Source organism: Micromesistius poutassou, assembly GCF_964030765.1.
Source record: "Micromesistius poutassou genome assembly, chromosome: 23".
NCBI classification, from domain to species: domain Eukaryota; kingdom Metazoa; phylum Chordata; class Actinopteri; order Gadiformes; family Gadidae; genus Micromesistius; species Micromesistius poutassou.
This window is the reverse complement of record NC_140293.1, coordinates 5,380,533-5,401,605: the sequence shown is the minus strand read 5'-3', so window position 1 is coordinate 5,401,605 and position 21,073 is coordinate 5,380,533. Positions and strand designations below refer to the sequence as shown.

The following is a 21,073-nucleotide window of genomic DNA, read 5'->3' as shown; positions in this document are numbered from 1 at the left end:
CGGCGCTAACACAGGGGAGGGGAGGGGGGGGGGGGGGTGCAGTGAAAGACCCCCAAATTGAGGAGAACACCACCTGTTTCTCTATCTCTCTCTCCCTCTCTGTCTGTGTGTGTGTGTGTGTGTCTCTCTCTCTCTCTGTCTGTCTCTGTCTCTCTCTCTCTCTGTCTTTCTCTCCCTCTGTCTGTCTCCGTCTCTCTCTCTCTCCCTGTGTCTCTCTCTCCCTCTCTCCCTCTCTCTCTCTCTCTCTCCCTCTCTGTCTGTCTCTCTCTCGCTCTCTCTGTCTCTCTCTCCCTCTCTGTCTGTCTCTGTCTCTCTCTCGCTCCCTCTCTCTCTCTCTGTCTCTCTCTCTGTCTCTCTCTCCCTCTCTGTCTGTCTCTGTCTCTCTCTCTCTGTCTCTCTCTCTCTCTCTCTCTCTGTCTCTCTCTCTCTCTCTCTCTCTGTCTCTCTCTCTCTCTCTCTCTCTGTCTCTCTCTCTCTATCTCGCCCCATGACTCCTGTCTCCTTCTCTGTGGGCGGCGGTTCCAAAATAGCCGTGGGTTACGTGCTGTGGAAGAGCAGACAATGGCAGATGATTCCGTGGGGCGAGATAGGCCCGCCCCCCCCCCCCCCCGATTTCTGACGGAGGAAGTGGGTCAGGCCCGCCCGGCAACCACCAGAGAGACGGAGGGGACGCCCGGACCCCCTAGAGGACAGCGTGTTCTTCGCCCTGCACTGATTCAATGTGGACATTCAAAACCATGCCCTGGTGTGAACCATAATGGAGCTGTACATACCTCAGTCCTCAGAACTCGTGTACATTTCGCATCCTGCAAACATATTGGATGTTGGTTGCTCAAAAAGAGCCACAAAAATGTTGCAATCTGATTTTGAACCGCAAAAAATGTTCACTGTTATAGTGTCTGTAACTTGTTGGATTTAATTTATAATTATTGTAATATGATGTCCCTGTAAGTGATGCAATTCGCTCTTGACTTGATCTGAAACCAACTTTTTGTATTCAATCTTTATTTTGAATGCAGCCTTTTACTTGAAGAGTGTATACACCCCAGGCCTCACGTGTAGTAGTGTGTGTGTGTGAGTGGAATTCTACTTTATGTACACAGAGAACATTCGGTCATAGCCCTGCAGCCAATGGCATGAAGGCTTTCTGCGTGCGTGGTGCCACAAAAATCGACCTCTACTGGGGCCCTTCAAGATCAGCCCAAGGCACGACTTAAAACTACCCTGCCGTGCGCCCATGACAACCTCATATTGCGCACGGAAAAAGCGACGCGCAAGTGCAAACGCAGGACAAGATTACGAAAACCAAACTACTTTAACTCCACGGACTCCACGCTGAAGCTACGTCGATTTTTTTTTTGGTGGTGGTGGTGGTGGATAGGGGGCTTAAATTAGATCTCGGACGGCATTGTTTTTGTTTCGCGTGGGTTTCACGTGGTGACCTGCTGTTGTGTGCGCGGGGGAAGCGAGACGCAACTGTCACCGGCTGCTCTTCGGGGGTCTCTCGCTGTCCAAGCATGCCTGCCGGGTTCCAGCAACTGAACGGGGGGGAGGTAATGTGCGGCTTTTTTACAATTTAAACTAAATTATTCACACCAAAAAAGTACCGTTAGGACTTACTTCGGATATTTGCAGAAGTGTCTGGCGATTCCGTTGCGCGCGTTTACGCAGGGCTTGTTGATATTGGTTGCTATTTGTTCCATGGATGGTATCGTCTGAATGGGGAATGGTTTGTTCAGGTTACAAAGTAATTCTTTCAAATAAATGTAAATAATTGTTCATAGAGAATGCGACGGTCTCTGCATAACTGTTATTTCGACTAGCTATATAATTTAGATTATTCGCGTTTATACTGTGTAATATAGCTTGCGGTCCAATCTTTTTGGATTTATATATTTTTAGAATTTATGTATCTGCCTATTTAAGATGTCCAGTTGTTTGAGAAAGAAGTTGTGAAAGGTGACCTTGAGTCTGCGAGTGTGCTTTGTGTGTTGTGTGTGTGTGTGTGTGTGTGTGTGTGTGTGTGTGTGTGTGTGTGTGTGTGTGTGTGTGTGTGTGTGTGTGTGTGGGGGGGGGGGGGGGGGGGGGGGGTGCGATCAGAATCTTTGAAACAGCAGTTTAACTCATGGTTTCAACTTGCCACTAATATTACCCCCTCCCCCTGTTCTAACTTGGTGGAAGCATTCTACCAAGTCAGAACTATGGGTCTACTATGAGTTTAACGATCCTCTTTTAAAATGGATTTTAAAAATATATCATATCCAAATTACTTGAGAGAGAAGATAATTGCTCAAGGGCCATGGCAGCTATAACCTAACATAACCTTACATACAAATACATACAAACATACAAACAAACATCATCCCAGGCTTATTGGGCTTGTAGTTGTCAGTTATTGATCCACCTGTAGTCCAGTCTCTGTGATAAAGACTAAAGACTGAAAAGCTGTTGAACCAGAATGTTAGTTATTATGGTTGTGCAAATCCCGAATTGCATGGTAACAACTTTTTAATGAGAAGAAAAACAATTATAAGGCAAAAGATAATGAATGTAATTAATATCCATGCATGTATGCAATGTATGTAATTCATAGTTTCACAATAACGGAACAAGGAAACAATAAACTAAATAACTGCGATTCTTTCCTCATTCTTGAAAATGTGATGGTGTGCTTGGCATGAATACATAAACACACACGCACACACACACACACACACACACACACGCCTCTTTATTTAGCTCACTCTCTCTCCCTCTTACTCGTACAACAATTACATTTGGGTTTGTTTTCATGGGCTACAGGCAACATAGGTTGTAGAAAAGTCACACCACATGTTGACTTATTAAAAACACCTCCTGCAAGCTAAGCCCCTGCCTTACAGCATGTCGCTTGTGCAAGTACAATGATCCCTTTGTATCGGCCCCATGGCCAAAAGACATTCAAATTTAATAAAATTATTCAAATAATAGGGAATAAAGATAAGCATCCTGTGTCCTATTTAACAAGGTGCACATTAGATATGTTGTAAACACAAGAGATACAGGTGTTATGCTTTCCAGCAGCAGAAAGAGATACGCATTTTGCATGGGTATCTGTTTATAACGATGATGTTGATGACCGCTTGTACACATGAAATTATTCAGACTTCAATGTGTCTGCGAATCAAGTCGTCCGTCAGAGTCTGAGTTCAGGGTTTTAGAATCCTTTTGTCAAAGTGTCGTTCATTGTGTTGCCGGAGACAGCCGGCAGAATAGAGTAGAGGGTGTGTGTGTCTGTGTCTCGGGACCTCTTGTCACTCACCGTGGAGACAGGTGTGTGTTGCTTGCTGGGTAACAGCAGGTGTGCTTAAGTTCAGAGTGTGTGCGTGTGTGTGCGTATTTGTGTGTGTGCGCGCGCGCGCGCGCGTGTGTGTGCGACTGTGTGCGTGTGCGTGTGTGTGTGTGTGCGTGCGTGTGCATGCATGTGTGTGTGTGTGTGTGTGTGTGTGTGTGTGTGTGTGCGTGTGTGTGTGTGTGTGTGTGTGTGTGTGCGACTGTGTGTGTGTGTGTGTGCTGTAATCTCCAAAATGAATGAGTCTCATGAGTTCCCCTGGTTATACTGTATATATAGCAAACATTACGATTGGACAACACTGCTTTCTAATATTATATAATCAGTCCAAAACAGCGTGACCATCATGGGACACCCTATCTTATCTTCTTCATCATCATGCTGGTTACTTGTTCATTATTACCTCACTTCTGGACAACCATGACTAAAGCTGTGTCCATGTGTATGTTAACATGCAGGAATCTCTGTATCTCATCCTGTTCTGTGCAAAGCTTTGTTATAGAGCTGTTCTATCGATCTCTCCCTTGACTCCTGCACAGAGCTTTCAGTAACTGCTGGTCACCATCTCCAAACAGAGAGGCTTGACCTAACCCAATTTCTGAAGACGTTCTTTATCTGATTATACACACATAGCTTTAACCCACAGATCATGGGGCAATCTGTTGGTATGTAAATTACCATGGAATTTTTTTTTTTTTTTTTTTTTAAATGCATCATCCAATATCTGTAGCTCAGAAGTGTGCATTCTCCTTTGACTCCATCACCATCTCAGGGCGACCCCCAAGTTGGGCCCCAGACCCACAGGTCTGGGAAACACTGCCTTGAGGGGGCAGGGCACCTGTCCAGTACATCCATATACCGGATGAGCAAGTGTCCCAGGTTCGACCCCACTCCTTGGGCATGACTCCTGGCTAAGCCCTGAGCCCAGAGCTAGACAGAGGAGACGTAGAAGCAGGGGCCCAGAAGGAGCAAGGGACATTTACATTTAGGGCATTACATAGCAATCAAAGCGACTTACAGCAGTTAATACAAACATTGACACACCGCCGGCAGAGTCAACCATGCACAGCGACAGCCAGCTCAACAGGAGCCTTTAGGGTTAAGTGTCTCACTCAGAGACACATCGACTCTCAGCTAGGAGGAGCCGGGGATCGAACTAGCAACCTTCCGATTACAAGTCAACCTGCTGTACCTCCTGAGCTAAGCCAGACAGGTGAAGGGATGCACACCGATGGGCACTGTGTTTGACAGACTAACTCTTCTTTCTTTCTTTTCCGTTCATTCTCTCTTTCGCTGATTCTCTTTTTATTTTGGTTCCTTATTCTTGCCACTCTTTCTTCCTTCCCTTCCTCCCATCCTTCCCTTCTCTCCCCACCTAGACGGTGACCCGGACCCTTGCTCTGTCCGTGTTCACTGCAGTGCTGGGGTCGCTGCAGTTCGGCTACAACATTGGCGTCATCAATGCTCCCCAGAAGGTAAGTCCCACGACCGCGATCTACACACATGCTAATCTTCTTATTCTGTACCAGGTGTTGCAATGTTATTATGTTCAGGTCAATGGAGTTGTAACGTTTTCTACGTTGGTCTACTTACGTCTTTCTCTGGTTATATGTCGTTATACAGACCTTGGAAGCCTTTTACACTGTCATGACTATTCATGTAACTAGAAAGGATGTTGACCACTAGAGTCCCTCAATCTTCTGGAACAAGGACATAGTTCCCTGGCAGACGCGGGAGCAACAGAGACCTCGGAGGATGGGTCCGTCTATCCTTGACCCTCTTTACCACGCGGGACTACCAATTTTTAACACATACTACTGAGATCATCTCTGGATACGAATGGGTTATGTACAATAGGCCAAAACCATCCAAATGGACATGTTCTCTTGTGTCCACTGGGGTAGATATCTGGGTCTGTATGAAAAGGGACATAACAAAAACCAACCTAGCCATTTCATAATTAGTTTGGAATTTTACACGCAGCTGTGTCAATACAAGTTAAATTTTGTTGGCACTGAAAACACAAATAACAGAGTCGGAAAGCTGTATAGCCTTTTACGGCTACTTTTCTGACATCAACAAAGGTCTTAATGTGCTGTCACTGATACACACCTCAGATTCGGAAAGCTGTATAGCCTTTTACGGCTACTTTTCTGACATCAACAAAGGTCTTAATGTGCTGTCACTGATACACACCTCAGATTCAGGCAGGAAGACATGTCAACAGTGGCCTAACACATCCGTCTCTCTGTCTCTCCCTCTATTTCTCTCTGTATTTGTCTGTCTGTCTGTCTGTCTGTCTGTCTGTCTGTCTGTCTGTCTGTCTGTCTGTCTGTCTGTCTGTCTCTCTCTCTCTCTCTCTCTCTCTCTCTCTCTCTCTCTCTCTCTCTCTCTCTCTCAGATCATTGAGCAGGACTACAATGCCACGTGGCAGCACCGGTACGGGGAGCCCATCCCCCCCGGGACCCTCACCTCCCTGTGGTCGCTGTCCGTCGCCATCTTCTCCATCGGGGGCATGGGCTCGTCCTTCTGCGTGGGCTTTGTCTCAGAGTGGCTGGGCAGGTAGGTTAACCAGTGATGTAGTTCATAGAGGGTCTTCTAGCCTAGTTACATTAGCTAGGAGCCAATCAAATGGCTACCTCAGGAGGTATCGTTATACAGGGTCAGCTTGTTGCCCTTGGTTACCAGTGATGGGGTTTATGGACGGTCCGCTAGTTCTTTAAGCTAGGAACCAATCAAATGGCTACCTCTGGATTTCTGAGGCACGTTTACACACGGCCCGTTTGTTGCCCTTGGTTACCAGTGATGGGGTTTATAGAGGGTCCTCTAGTGCTATTAGCTAGGAGCCAATCAAACGGCTACCTCAGGATTTCTGAGGTATTGTTACACACGGCCCGCTTGTTGCCCTCGGTTACCCAGTGTGGGGTTTAAAGTCCTCTAGTGCTATTAGCTAGGAGCCAATCAAACGGCTACCTCAGGATCCCTGAGGTATCGTTATACAAGGCCCGCTTCCTCCTGGCCGGGACGCTTCCTTTTTTGTTCACGATGGACCAGTCGAGGAGGTTTGCATACATGTCATCTCTATGACACATTCATCTACGCGGGATAAAGATCACCAGCTGTCATAGAGCCGAAGACGAGGCATTGTTGGCGACTTTATGGCAGAGGACTCAACATGAACGCAACATGAACCGGCACAGTGCTATGGTCTGGCTACAGCAGCTGACGGACACACAGGTGTTTGGTTTGGCCTTAAGAGATCTGAGTCATGACGCAGCAATGACTCCCGACCGCCGTCATGGAGGGGTTCAGGTGGCGCGCGGCGACCCAGTTTCTATTAGTAACACGAGCGCCAGCGTGGGCGCCTTTCCGACCCCCTCGGCGATTGAAAGGGGATATAAATGGAGTTGGGCACACCGGGGGGTGAGGGTTTACGGGAGGACATTGTTTGACAGGATCACGTGTTTATCAGAGGTTCAGTTCGGGCATGACCGCAGACATCTCTGCTTCAAAAATAGCTTTTATGGCGTGAGCTGGCAGATTGTTTGAAAAGGAATATCCATGTTGGACAAAGACGTGGTTGTCTTCGGTAGATGACATGTTTATATTTGTGTTGTCTTGCGCTTTGGATATTAGGTTAACTGTGCCCTTGGCAATGTGGTTTTGCATTAAATCATGATATCGGAGACGTGGTCCCAGTCACCTGCCGTACATAGCAGACACTGCTTAGAAATCTTAGTTGTGACTGCTGCCCCCTAGAGGACAGAACTGGCATTAAAAACGGGCATTTATTTAAATGAGTCTAAAACGTTTAACTGAATATTACTATCGAAAATATCGAAAAGTTGTTGCATTATCCTCAACACCCGAATCATTTTGATGAATAATTTACAGGAAATCTGAGTCTCCTTGGAAATATTACTGGCACCTTCATGACATATTCATGTGATTTTCAAAAGAGAGTGTGTGTGTATGCGTGTGTGTGTGTGTTGCTAGGAGAAAAGCCATGCTGATCAACAACCTGTTTGCCTTCATTGGGGGCGGTCTCATGGGCATGTCCAAGGTCTGCCGCTCCATTGAGATGATGGTTCTGGGACGCTTCGTCATCGGGGCGTACTGTGGTCAGTCACACACACACACATGCACACACACACACACACACACACACACATATACACACACACACACATTCAGACACACACACAGACACACACACACCCACACACACACACACTCACACACACAGACACACACACACACACACACAGACACACAGACACACACACACACACACACGTATACACACACACAGACACATTTAGACACACACACAGACAAACAAACACACACACACACACACACACACACACACACACACACACATTCAGACACACACACACACACACACTGACACATTCAGACACAAACACAAACACACACACAAACACACACACACACACACACACACGCACACACCCCTTTCGTTCGCTCACACCCTCTGTCCCCTTTCACTCGTACAACAATCCCATGTCGATGTGTTGTGATTACATAAGCCGTCCTTGTTACCCGGGCGTCCATCTTGATAAAGGCAGGGCTTATCTGTTATCCTGCGTCCCTCATCATGAACGCTCCGTGGGGCTTGAAAGGGCCCACGTTTTTTCGCTGACCCTGGCGGTTCTCTGTGTGCAGGTCTGGCCTCCGGGCTGACCCCCATGTACGTGGGGGAGATTGCCCCCACCAGCCTACGAGGGGCCCTGGGTACCCTACACCAGCTGGCCATCGTCACAGGCATCCTCATAGCACAGGTACAGCCTGTCTGTCTGGTCGGCCTGTGGGGTCTGTCTGTCTGTCTGTCTGTCTGTCTGTCTGGTCGGCCTGTGGGGTCTGTCTGTCTGTCTGTCTGTCTGGTCGGCCTGTGGGGTCTGTCTGTCTGTCTGTCTGTCTGTCTTCCAAGGATCAGGGTCTAGGCCCTGAATGCATTAGAGCCTCAAGGCATTTAAATAGAACAAACAAAAATTCTCGACTTGTTTCTTCCAAGAGATGAATCACAAGCAACAACTGAAAACGAGCATAGTGAAATTGGTAATGGCAGTGGTGTAGGGGCAAAAAAGAATATAAAATAAATACTTTTTTTTACATATATATATACTGTATATATATATATATTTTTTTTTTGTAACATGCTGAAAGTAGTGGGCAGACGGCGTCCCCCCCGCCCACTACAACCCTTGGTAATCGCTTACTGAACCAACTACAAGGACGCAACCAAGCAACCCAGATCTGACCAGTACCAGACCAGGAGCCAACAGGCCGTAGGAATTCAATTACACACCAGGAAACAATTAACCAATCAGCACAGGGGGAGCATAGTTAACGAGCGGTGAGAAAGGAATGGCTCTAAAAACTAAACCAAAACTACACAAGAAGAAACTAAAAAATTCAGACAACTCTATCCATCTGTCTGTCCGTCTGTCTGTCTGCTTACCTATCTCTCTCTTTCTCAGTTAATCCATTAAACCATCCATCTATCTGTGTAACTGTCTGTCTGTCTATCTGTTCATCCGTCATCCATTCATCTGACCAACTAGTCTTTTCCATCCGTCCACATTAATTCTTCCTTCCTTTGTCTCTCTCTCTCGCTCTCTCTCTCTCGCTCTCTCTCTCTGTCCCTCCCCTCCAGATACTGGGTCTGGAAGCCCTGCTGGGCAGCGAGGAACTGTGGCCGGTGCTGCTGGGGGTGACGGTACTGCCCACCGTCCTGCAGATGGCGCTGTTGCCCTTCTGTCCGGAGAGCCCCCGCTTCCTCTACATCGTCCGCAGCCAGGAGCACCAGGCCAAGAACGGTGAGTGCGCGGCGGGTGTTCTGCTCGCGTCTTGCGGAGACCCGCACCTCTCCTCGGAGACCGTAAACTTAGCCGGAACTTAGAAACATCTTTGTTACGTGGATATATTGCGTATTCAACTTGTTCACGACGTAGAAAACCCTACGAACTAAGTTGGATTTGATGAATTTAATTTAATAATTTAAATTAAGAACTTATTCAAATTGACTTACATCCATATTTCAAATACTTGTTTTTACTCCTTCAAAGTTTTAATTTGATTTGATGTCTATTTGATGCTAACTCTGTTACAGAGTGAATGTGATAAAGAGTTCTAAAAATCTCTCTCACACACACACACACACACACACACACACACGCACACACACACTCCCACCCCCACCTCCACCCCCCCCCCACACCCCCATCAGGCCTGCGGCGGCTCACGGGCCGTCACGACGTGGGCAACCTGCTGGCGGAGATGAAGGAGGAGAAGCGGAGGATGGACATGGAGAGGAAGGTGTCCATCCCCGAGTTGTTCCGCTCCAAAGTGTACCGGCAGCCCATGGTCATCGCCATCCTGCTGCAGCTCTCCCAGCAGCTGTCGGGCGTCAACGCCGTGAGTGACGGCCGGGCGGCTTCCCGCTGGTTGACCGTGTGGACGCTCCCCTCGGGGTCGTCGATTGTCGGGATTGTGGTCGATTGTCGATGGTCGATTGTCGATTGTCGACGATGGATTCGATGAATCGCCGTCGATCGTCCCTTTGAGTTGCGGATGTTTCTAAGTGTTGATTGGTTGTGGATTTTCCCCTTTTGTGTTATTGTAGTTATTGAGTTGTTGATCGATTGGTTGATTGATTGTTGATTATCAATTTTCATCAATGGATTGGTTTGGGTTATTTTTGTCGCTATTGTTGATTGATTGATGGTGGTCCTCTTCAGCTATTGAGTCATTGGTGGATCGATGGCTGATTATTGACCATGGTCAATCGAGGACCTTTTGAGTCACATGTGGATTATTGCTGATCGCTTGTTGATTCATGATGATGCTGATTATTAGCCTTTCATTGTAGCCATCCTTGTATCGCCTTAAGACTCAACGAGGAGTCAGTGCATCTTGCATCCTACAGTGAGACATAGGGACATAGGGAACATTACACTGACTTAACCCTAGTTATTTTAAATAAAGCAGTTGTAGTTTGACGTATGAGATATTAATCACACGAGCACACTACAGCCAAACTAAAGTTCCCTTGTCTACCTCTCCTCTGACCAGATCTTCTACTACTCCACCAGTATCTTCATGAAGGCTGGGGTGCAGAGTCCGGTCTACGCTACGATAGGAGCTGGCGCCGTCAACTGTGCTTTCACTGTGGTGTCGGTCAGTAGTCCTACCCCCCCTCTCCCCCCCCCCAGCCCCCCCTCCTTAAAGGGTTATCTTCACATCCCATTCACCTCTCAAAGACAATGTGATACTTTCTTTTTGCCAAATTGTGAACATACTCATAATACATTCAATTCAATTCAATTTAATTTGTATAGCCCTTATTCACCATTACAGTCTCAAAGGGCTTAACCGGCCAAATATATATTCACATTCATCGTAACACATCTGTCCTGAACCTGTTGCCGACAGCTCTTCCTGGTTGAGAGGATGGGCCGACGGACCCTCCATATGCTGGGACTGGGCGGGATGTGTGTGTGTGCCATCATCATGACAATGGCGCTCGCCTTATCGGTCAGTCCTCCCCTCTCTCCCGAGTACACCGTACGAAGTGTTTGCACCAGTTGCTGTTAGCGGTAAAAATAATCTCAGGCTCACTGTAACCATTGTTTAGCTCACTGGACGGAACAACTTTTTACGTTTCAAATCGCAAATGTATTCGTTGTATATTTTCTGCATTGGATCACTCGTCCACCTGTCCTCTTGTTGACATTGAGTGTTTGCTAGTTTTTAGTGTGCACGTTAGGCACATTGTTAGCGTTGTTTCTAACGCTGGCTGTACAAACAAAGTGTATTATTATTTGTCCATCACAAGTTAAGACTGAAATCGATGTTTTCCCGTGTGGTCTCACAGGACAGCATTCCGGCCTTCGTCAGCATGCTGGCCATCTTCGGCTTCGTGGCCTTCTTTGAGATCGGGCCCGGGCCCATCCCCTGGTTCTTCGTGGCCGAGCTGTTCTCCCAGGGCCCGCGGCCCGCAGCCATGGCGGTGGCGGGCTTCTCCAACTGGACCGCCAACTTCCTGATCGGCATGGGCTTCCAATATGTGGCTGTGAGTTGGTTTTCTGACTCTGTCTCTACTCGCGGGTGTTGGACTGGAAGAGGGAACCGCTTTAATGGTCTTAATGAGGGAGGGAGAGAGTCCACCTCGATGGATGATGGATAGATAAGCAACATTTGCTACAGTCCACTGGGTAGGCTGGTAGACTGATCTATCCGTCATACATCTAGCTGGACACGCCCACTGTTAGTGCAATAGAAAACGTGTGGCATCTCGCCGGCCGATCCACCTTCATTATTGGAACACACCCAGGTCGACATCATCCTCCCGCGGTTTGTGTAGTAATCCCTCACACGTCTGTTCTGTCTTTCGCCCTCGCCCCCCCCCCCCCCCCCCCCCAAGGACCTCTGCGGACCCTACGTCTTCCTGATCTTCGCGGGGCTCCTCCTCTTCTTCCTCGTCTTCACCTTCTTCCGTGTGCCGGAGACGCGGGGGAAGACCTTCGACCAGATCTCCGCCAGCTTCGGCCAGCGGTCGGGCATGATGGACATGGACCTGGGCCTGGACGCAGACAAGCTCAGCACCGAGCTGGACTGCCTGGGGGAGGACCTGAACTGAGGAGGGGCTGGGGGAGGGGGGGGGGGGGCAGGGTCTAACAGGAGAAGGGCGGGTTGGGGGTGGGTGTGGTTTGAAGGAGAAACCAGGGGTAGAGCGATGGAACTTGTACTCGAGACTGCGTTCAAAAAATCTAACACGATTCCCTTGTCTTGTTTTTGTGGAGAAATGTGTCATTACGATGGGGGGGGAGGGGAGGGGAGGGGAGGGGAGGGGGGGGGGGATGAAGATGACGTGTTTGAGATGAAGAGGATTCAGCACTTCAGGACTGAGACCGGCATCAGGCTCCGTCCCGTTTGGCGCGATGGCCACTCGACGAGGTGCTGAAGTGGACCTCTGAAAAACACTCTTGGAGCGGGGAGTGGATGGGAGCCGTGCATGTTACACTGTCGCTTGACGTCCGTTGGGATGGATGAGAACGCACACGTCGGGACCTGGGAGGCTGGGTTCAAGGTGGAATCGACGCAGAAATATTCCAATGCCGCAATAGTTGCTAGATGGAAGGTCGAGTAAGATTTTGTGCACTTTATCTACAAATCGTTTTTAGGTGAGAAGGCAAGACAGTGATTGAAAATTTATGGAGAATTTGTAATCGTGTTCACTTCCGAGTCCGCCATTACATGGCTTTTATAAGGGAATTTGTATTAATATTGCCCAGTGTGTTGATTTATATGAAGATATGCAGCCCACAACTTATTAAATCAGATTTTATGAATGCTACTCATAACCCAAAAAGAAAATGCATCAGGGTGTGTTGTGCACGCTTGGCTCTGCATTTTCTGAATGTTTGTATTGAGCACTAGAGTGACTTCCTTCTGTAGTTTAATATATCTGATGTGTGAATATACTGTCGGATCTAGCGTTGACATGGCCCTGAAGAGACCGCCTCACGTTTTGCCTTGTGTTTGTAGGGTTGATCTATATTCCCATAAATTGAATCTGGTTGTTATTATTCCTAGTGGCAAATGAATGTCTTAGAAATCCCTCAACTTATGCTTCCAGCCACCATGGGTCACATACTAGGCATTATTCCCTAAATGAATTACTGAGGCTCCTTCCAGTCAAACGCAATGCAAAGTAAGGATTACAAAGTACACACAATTTTTTTGCAAACACGATTTATTTTGTTACTGACATTGCACTCATCCCCTTCAAAATAAACATCAAAACATAAATACTGGTAAAAGAACATGGTTTCCATAAACAACCCATTTAATAAACAATTCAAGGGGGAGGGCTTGCTTTCGGACGGGAGTGCAATGGCAGAACAGGAACTCACGCCACCAGCACGCCCAAAAGGGCCGGCCTGTCCCCTCAACTTAACTTAAACTACTGGCTGTGCCCCCATCTGAGTCAATGAAAGAAAAACCACCCTCGGGTTCGGGTGGGGGTGAATAAAGGATACAAAGCTATCCCCGCAGCACTACCAAGCAGACTATTAAATGACTCAACATCTCAGTATTTCTTTGGTATCTAAATAAAAACGGCCTCGATTCCCGTTCTATCCTCCGCTGCTCCTCCTCCTCCTCCTCCTCAGACTCCCGTCTCCACCCCCCCTCCCCTTGTCGCGGCCCAGTGTCCGGACACCAACTTGTGGGGCAGGGGCAGGGGGGGGGGGACGGACGGACGGACGGGAGGAGTCAAGAGGGGCGGGGCCCGGGGACATGAGGCAGGCGGGGCGGTGTGGAGCGAAGGCGAGGGGCAAGTGGTGCAGGTGTTGTGCAGTGGACCCAGTCCCAGTTTTGTCTACCCTAGGACCTGTAACGCAGGACACAAAGCCAGGGGTTATTAGTGCAGAGACCCAGACCGTCCAAACCACGACCATAAGAAGAATTATACACCTGCATGTCGGTGAACAATCACACTCACACCTGGTGGCATGTCATGGGACCTTTAAAGAATAAAATTTCCCTACATAACAAGTTTTTTTTTTTTAACAAACTGCATACATCAACAGAGCTATGGCTAAAGTGAGACCTATTGCACCGGCAGTACAACCCCAGACTCCAGAGTCACACGCACCCCATCACCGTGCTCCCACCTCTTTCCATGGGCACCGCGACGCTGGAGTCTCTCCCCGGAGTCATTCCGTTGCCGTGGGAACCGACTTGGCAGGCGACTGTTTTACGGCGAAAGAGGAGGGTCGGGTCACTTTCGAGCCACGCGTGCCACACAGTGCGCCCGCGTTCAACGAGGAATCACAACTACACACCTCCGCCGTCGTCGTCAGGGAGCGGTTGCCACGGTTACAATCAATTGAAAAGCGGAGCTACTTGCCTCAGGGGACTTTGTGGTTTTGGGAGAGGACTTTGGCGAGGACTTGGGGGACTTTGGCGACTTTGGCGAGGACTTGAGGTCTGACGGCTTTGAGGCAGGGGGAGGCGTGCTGGGCTCGGAGGCAGATTTCTCTGTTCCATTCTGCCATTGAGCAAACGGAGCAATTAAAGCAAAACACTTAAACAAACACTCACTTAAACTGGCAGAAGATTTGCTCAATCATGCCGATGTGCTACAATGGAGCGCTAACAAATTGCAGAATTAAACCTTCAACCATGGACTTTTAAACTGACAAAACTCAGGCTTAAATTGGCTACCAATAAAATAGATGCCAAATCAACAGCCTCTAATCGGGCTAATCCTTCAGTCGGGGTTACTTTGGACGCGGAGGAGTCAGAGTTCCTCTGCCTGCGCCGCCCGAACTGTCGCCGGTGCCTCTGGCCCTGGCCCTCCGCCGGCTCCCCGTCGCCCGGAGGGCCCCCCGGGGGCTCCGCCGGCTTCACATACAGCGGCAGGGTGTGAGTGTGGATGTCCCCTACTGGGGGGAGGGCCACCTCCTCCTCCTCCCCCCCCCTCCTCCTCCTCCTGCTGCTGCTGCTGCTGCTCCTCCTCCTCCTCCTCCTCCCCTTGAAGCTCCGCAGCCGGACGGGAACGGAATTGCCTAGACAGACAGACAGACAGACCGAGACAGACAGACAGACACAGACACAGACAGACCGACAGAGACAGAGACCGACAGAGACAGAGACAGACAGAGACAGACAGAGACAGACAGAGACCAAATTGATATCCAACGAGAGGCAGCGGGACCGCCCAGGTGCGGGTCGGGGGACGACCGTTCAAGCACAGGTCATGGGTCACCTTCGGAAGGGGGGGCGGAACCTCCGGCGCTGGGGCCTCTGCTGGTCTCCCTCGGCGGGCTCGCCGCTCACGCCCTCGCCCTGGTAGTTCAGCAGAGCACAGACAGAAGAAGAGTCACTGGTTCCAGTGGGCGACGTCAGGTAAGGGGTGAACGCAGGAGGGACGTTAATAATGATAATAACACATTCATTTTGAAGGCACCTTTCTCGGCAGCGAAGGACAGTGTGCACAAAGGTACACAAAAGTCATTAAAAAGAAACAAGATTAAAACAGTAAAAGACATAGCAATTGGCAGCGGATGGCATGGGCGGTTTTATACCGACGTGTTGCGACTTGTGATTTGAAATGGGGCAATGAATCGCTGTTTCTAAGTTGGGGGGGGGGGGGCGGAAATGAATTCCAGAGACGGGCAGCAGAATGCTCTTCGCCCCGTGGGGGCAAGACGGGCAGAGGGGACAGACGGGGTGTATGGAGGAAGAGGAGCGGAGGGAGCGCGAACATGGAAGAGGTCGGACAGATGAGGTGGAGGGACGAGGTTGTGGACGGCGGTCGCACCTCTAGTCGTGGTTTGCGGGGCCCGCGACGCCTGGGGGCCGGCCGCGCCGCCTCGGCCTCCGGCCGGCCCTCCCCGTCAGAGGCGGGGGGGTGGTCCTGGTCGGCAGGCGCCTTGTCCGGGTCCTCGGGGTTGGGGCTGCGGGGGAAGAAGCGTCGTCTGAAGCGGCGCTTGTTGGGCGCGTAGCGGCTGCCCTTGACCGGAACGCCGCCGGGCCCGGTGACGTTGGCCGCTTCGGAGCCCTGCGGGGAGAGCAACGCGGAGAGAGAGACGGGGTCTGGGTTTAGAAGGAAATGACTAGAAAAGGATGAGATGAAAGGGTGACATGGATAGGTTTGGTGGAACATGCCCATTGCTCTAGGGTGGACTGTTGGAACGCGCCCTTTGCTCTAGGGTCGACTCTGACCTTGGCCGCCTCGATCACGTCAAACTCTACGACTTCGCCGTCGCCGACGCTGCGGAGGAACTTGCGCGGGTTGTTCTTCTTGATGGCGGTCTGGGGGGGGGGGGGGGGCGAGCGCGCAGAGATGGGAGACGCCGCGTTAAACCCGTCCACTCAGCAACTCTCTGTACACGATTGACACCGACCCCTTGACTTACCTGATGAACGAAGACGTCCTCTTTGGTGTCATTTCTGTGGATAAGTGGAATGTGAGCATTAGGCATTAGTCCGTCAACAGGCCTGCATGCCACCATTTCCAAAATGTACTAATTTTTACAAAAATAAACTTTTGATCAGAGAAAATGTTACCTGTTTATGAAGCCATATCCATTCCGCACATTGAACCATTTCACTGTGCCTTGGACCAACGTGGCTAAAACATAAAAAAAATGAATGATAAGTGAATACAATAAACCACGTGGTTCAGGTCTCATTATGATCCAACCACTCGCACCTGCGGCTGACTGAGCAGAGGCTCCAGCTGGGACAACGTGACAGTTAATGAGGACCGTTTTAATGCGGACAAATGGAATGCAATGACCGAAAATATAAAGATTCAATGTTTGACACTGACAGTGAGACAACTTAAAAACGGAAAAGTATTTCGCCCACAGACCGGGGTGCCATCGCTTGGGTTCACTGTGAAGCCAACCAATTAGTTATCTACCAAATCCAAATGTATAAATTATAAAATAAAAAAAATTAAAAAAGTGTTTAGAATGTTGTGAACATGTTGCAGTTCTCAAACCCTACCTATGGTTTTCCTCTCAGGTTGAGGATTATCTTCCACCAGTGCCGGCGGAGAAGCGCTTTGCGCTTCGGTGTCAGTCATTATCACTTCAGAATTATATTTTGTTTTATCACTTCTCTCCGAACCCGATGTACGTCCACCGCTTGCTCTTTATGGAAGTGAGTTCGGCGTCGCCCATAAGCCACGCCCATATTGGTTACACGAACGCTTTTCATTGGCTACGTGGGGTCGGCAATTGAAAGGCTGAGCTTGATCGAGCAAGCGGCCCTCCGTGTGTTCATGAGAATTCATTAGGTTTAATTCAATCTTGAATGTGGATTCATATGAATCTGTTGGGTAATTGATGAGGGCTACTTAATTTTTTGTTCGTTTTTTTTTTTTTTTTTTTTTTTTAAAGTGAAAGTATAAAGGGCCCCTCTATGAGAGGGAAACCATTATAAAGTTCTCTTTAGTGTCCCAACTGCCTGCTTTAAAGAAAACACAATGGCGGGTTTGAACTCCTCAATGTGGAGTTCTAAATATTTTCTTGCAAATTATGAAGCACAGACTTGCAATGGTTCACAAGTCTTTCCAAACATTTGCAGTTTCATTCACAAAGTCAAGTCCATAATTACAGTGTTCTTTGTTGAAGGGAGTTCTCTGTGTGTGACTGTAGTAAATGATAGTTTATAGTGTGTCATGCTTTAAATCCTACAGCAAGGAGCACAAGAAAAGAGTGGAGCCATACCGTCAGTCACAGTCGCCAGTCACTCAGGACCTAGAGCCATTTACCGTCTGTTTACACAACAGCTGGTCTGGTAAGTATAAGCTTTGGGTAAGAAAGTCTGGAGGTCGCCCTGACGCCTGTGAAGCCCGCCCAGAGGCCTGGCTGGACCTTGCTTGACCATCACGCACATGGGCAGAGTGATGGCTTTAACGGGCAGCATCTTCGACTCCGCAAACACGCCCCCGCCCATGTCCTTCTCCATGGCCATGAAAACACTGACGGGGGGGGGGGGGGGAGGGGGGAGAGACTTTAGATGACCAACCAGACTGGTATTTTGCACAGTTGTTTGCCTGGTATTCTGCTTGACCGTCACAGCATGCGCCCTGAGTTTGAAAGGGAAAAGAATGTGGAAGAACCAGCTAGTCTAAAGTCTGTTTTGTGAGACTAGTTCAAGGCAACAGACGGTAAATGTACAGAGCTCCATGTGTAGTGGCACCAAGCCATCCAGCCCCCGCCCACCCTGGCCCGGTCCCAGGATGGGGATTGTGTGGGCCGTTACCCCTGCTGTATGTGCCTGTTTTAGTGTGTATGTCAAAAATGTTTCACCACAGAATGCATCATGGGATGTTGGGTCGGAGATACTTAATGAGTTGTACTGTAAAATCCTAAATCAACATAAATACACCGTAACCTTGGCTTATGTCTTGCCACGTCTCGCATGAGAAAAGCTGCAGAAGTTTCCAACACAACAATGTCTCCCTATAATTACAAATCATTTCACGATGAGTCACTAAACAATGACCAAAGACTAAGTCCCAACATAATAACTAACATTCCTATGCTCCCAAAATGGTGGTGTTCACCATTGCAATGTGACGACACGATGTACAAGCCCTAGAGTTGTACTGCACCATGGGCATATGTTTGTGTTTGTACACACAATCAAGCCATTGTAGAATTTCCAAAAAGGACACGGTTTCTGCATCCATTACGTCACGCGCTGGTGTTTGCTGATTGGCCGGCATAATATGGCAGCGTGCCCAGGGATGCACCTCTTTCTTTGAGCTTTTTTTCACATCACATCACAGGCCTTATAAATGTACGTAAAGGCCCACTGTTCTACGTGCAACGGCTCCTAACAACAGGCCCTGGATCAGTGAGGACCAATACATTGGGGCTGAGCGGAGGAGCGGCTTGCTGCAAAGAACAGCTACAAGGAGAGCTGACAGAGAGTGATGGTTGAGCGCAGACTGCGGCGACGCAGAGCTGAGCAGAACGTCAACAAAGCAGCTGCAGCTGTGGAACCGGATGACGGGCATCAGTGAGTCAGCACGGACACACCCAAGAAATACCTATAAGGCGGTGGCGCTATGTCAGGTTTTTCTATATGGTCTGCCACTCCCAGGGGGCAGAGGGGCCGCAGCAGCAGAGGTGGTGCTATTTCGAACGGTGGTGTTTGGGGGTGGGGTGGGGGGGGGGGGGGGGCGTCCTTCGCTCCTGAAGATGACAATGCAAACAGCAGGGTTTTCCTCCTCTCTCCCCCTCCCTGCACACTCACTCGAAACGATCAGAGGGAGAGAGAGAGAGAGAGAGAGAGAGAGAGAGAGAGAGAGAGAGAGAGGGAGAGAGGGAGAGGGAGAGAGAGAGAGAGACACACACACACACAGAAAAAGAGACAGAGAAATACAGAGAGAGACACACACAGAGAAAGACAGACAGACAGACAGACAGACAGACAGAGAGAGAGAGAGGGAGGGAGAGAGAGAGAGAGAGAGAGAGAGAGGGGGAGGGAGAGAGAGAGAGAGGGGGAGGGAGAGAGAGAGAGAGAGACACACACACACACACACACACACACACACAGAAAAAGACACTGAGAAATAGAGAGAGAAACAGAGAGAGACACACACACAGAGAGACAGACAGAGAGAGAGAGAGAAAGAGAGAGACTTGGCAAATAAGAACAAGCCAGAGTACAAGTACAACCAAACATGCTCACCTTGTTGAGGAGGTTTCCCCGTAAGCCCTCAGGATAGGGCGTGTTTTGATGAGACCTTTCAACTCTTTTAGTTGTGTAGGAACTACTAGGAAGCAACGTTGTTGACCTTTTCGACCAAAGAGACTGTGAATATTCAAACCATACAATCAAAGTTGGAATCAAACATTTTTACAAACCATGTGTGCAAGTATAATAAATACTTTAATTTCAATGCACATTTCTTTCCAAAAAATGCCAAAGAAATGGTTATCTCTTTAATATTTCACGTATGAAATATATATATATATATATATATATATATATATATATATATATATATATATATATATATATATATATATATATATATATGTATATATATATATATATATATATATATATATATATGTATATATATACATACGTCCATGGATACATATATATCTGTTTAATGCAATGAACAATACAGTCAGTTTGTATAATTGTATTCTTTTTACTTTGCCTTGCACATCTACAAGTCTACTTGGAACATTACATAGCAGCACAAGTACAAGTACAGTTCAGTATGATGTCCTCATATGTTGAAATAAAATTCTGTGATCTTAGGTTACTCTGAGTTTAGCTCAAGCAGGCTAATGAGGGAAAAGTTAGGCCGTTCTGCCAAGTGGCCAACCGTGGTATTGTAAACTGAGTGCAGGAGAAGAACAACACTTGATAAATCTATATTAATTCAGGTGTTACATTCAGCTGAATGTAGATTTCATTCAGTTGAATATAGTAGTTTATCTGATTGTCTCTGACCTACTCCTCAGAGGGTGGTCTTAACAATAGTATGTTACTATGCTATTGTCCAATAGCAGACCAACTGAAAAAGTCAGACAGAACAAACCAAGCTTTCTTGGAAATAAAAATCATACATCACACATAGGCAAAACGCATCCTTCACCGGAAGTGTCTCAGTGTGACCACATGACTGGCCAGGTCAATAACATGTTAACCATAACTGTGTGATCAGCTGACCCAACAACGTCTATATTACCAACACTCCATCCTCTTACCAATGTATGCCCATGGGCGCCACTGACCAGGCCTGACATTTGTCATTTATACCATCCATAACAAAAACTAGGTGATACTTTCCAAAGAGACACCAGGATAACCCTAACAAAAATGTGTGCTTGCCTTGCATGCAAACGAGTGGACCAATGTTTTATATTCAATGGTCCAAAATGCCATATAAAAAGGAAAATGTTTTGCAATGGACAGTAATAGATAGTCCCTGACTCCCTGCCCACAGAGACTGGGCGGGACGGGATCTTGGTCACAGGAGATAGGGGAGGTCAATAAAGTACTATTTAGGTTTCTCAATCAATAAATTAGGATGAGCAAGTGGAATTTAATATTGTTGATATACTGTAGGCCTATGTAAAGCTGTGATTATAAACTCTGGTACAGCAGGTGGCGGTATCAGTTTATAACGCTGATTCTCTATCCTCCCCTGAACTAAAGAGGAAG

General features: G+C 48.2%; 2 protein-coding genes across 2 annotated transcripts; one reads left to right on the top strand and one right to left on the bottom strand.

The window, feature by feature from the left end:
* Positions 1-1,203: 1,203 nt before the first annotated feature.
* Positions 1,204-13,495, top strand: LOC311368364 (solute carrier family 2, facilitated glucose transporter member 4-like). The gene is made up of 11 exons (XM_084487166.1): positions 1,204-1,553; positions 4,711-4,806; positions 5,733-5,893; positions 7,328-7,452; positions 8,021-8,136; positions 9,012-9,174; positions 9,585-9,772; positions 10,430-10,534; positions 10,790-10,891; positions 11,232-11,429; positions 11,781-13,495. Exons 1-11 carry the CDS (start codon positions 1,518-1,520, stop codon positions 11,994-11,996), a joined length of 1,506 nt encoding a protein of 501 aa, XP_084343292.1. The 5' UTR covers positions 1,204-1,517; the 3' UTR covers positions 11,997-13,495.
* Positions 13,496-14,076: 581 nt separating this feature from the next.
* LOC311368817 (Y-box-binding protein 2-A-like) lies at positions 14,077-16,958 on the bottom strand (the record flags this gene model as incomplete). Its single annotated transcript, XM_084487586.1, is given in 10 exon segments — positions 14,077-14,112; positions 14,271-14,411; positions 14,648-14,824; positions 14,826-14,931; positions 15,132-15,211; positions 15,687-15,926; positions 16,010-16,180; positions 16,285-16,318; positions 16,436-16,499; positions 16,880-16,958. Coding segments are annotated over 10 exon segments (1,128 nt in total).
* Positions 16,959-21,073: the final 4,115 nt, after the last annotated feature.

What these genes read in the sequence shown, in the direction of transcription:
- LOC311368364 (XM_084487166.1), top strand. Translation starts at nt 1,518, where the DNA reads ATGCCTGCCGGGTTCCAGCAACTGAACGGGGGGGAG. An exon ending in AGCAACTGAACGGGGGGGAG is followed by an intron (nt 1,554 to 4,710) that starts GTAATGTGCGGC and finishes CTCCCCACCTAG; the next exon opens with ACGGTGACCCGGACCCTTGC. An exon ending in GTGCTTTCACTGTGGTGTCG is followed by an intron (nt 10,535 to 10,789) that starts GTCAGTAGTCCT and finishes TGTTGCCGACAG; the next exon opens with CTCTTCCTGGTTGAGAGGAT.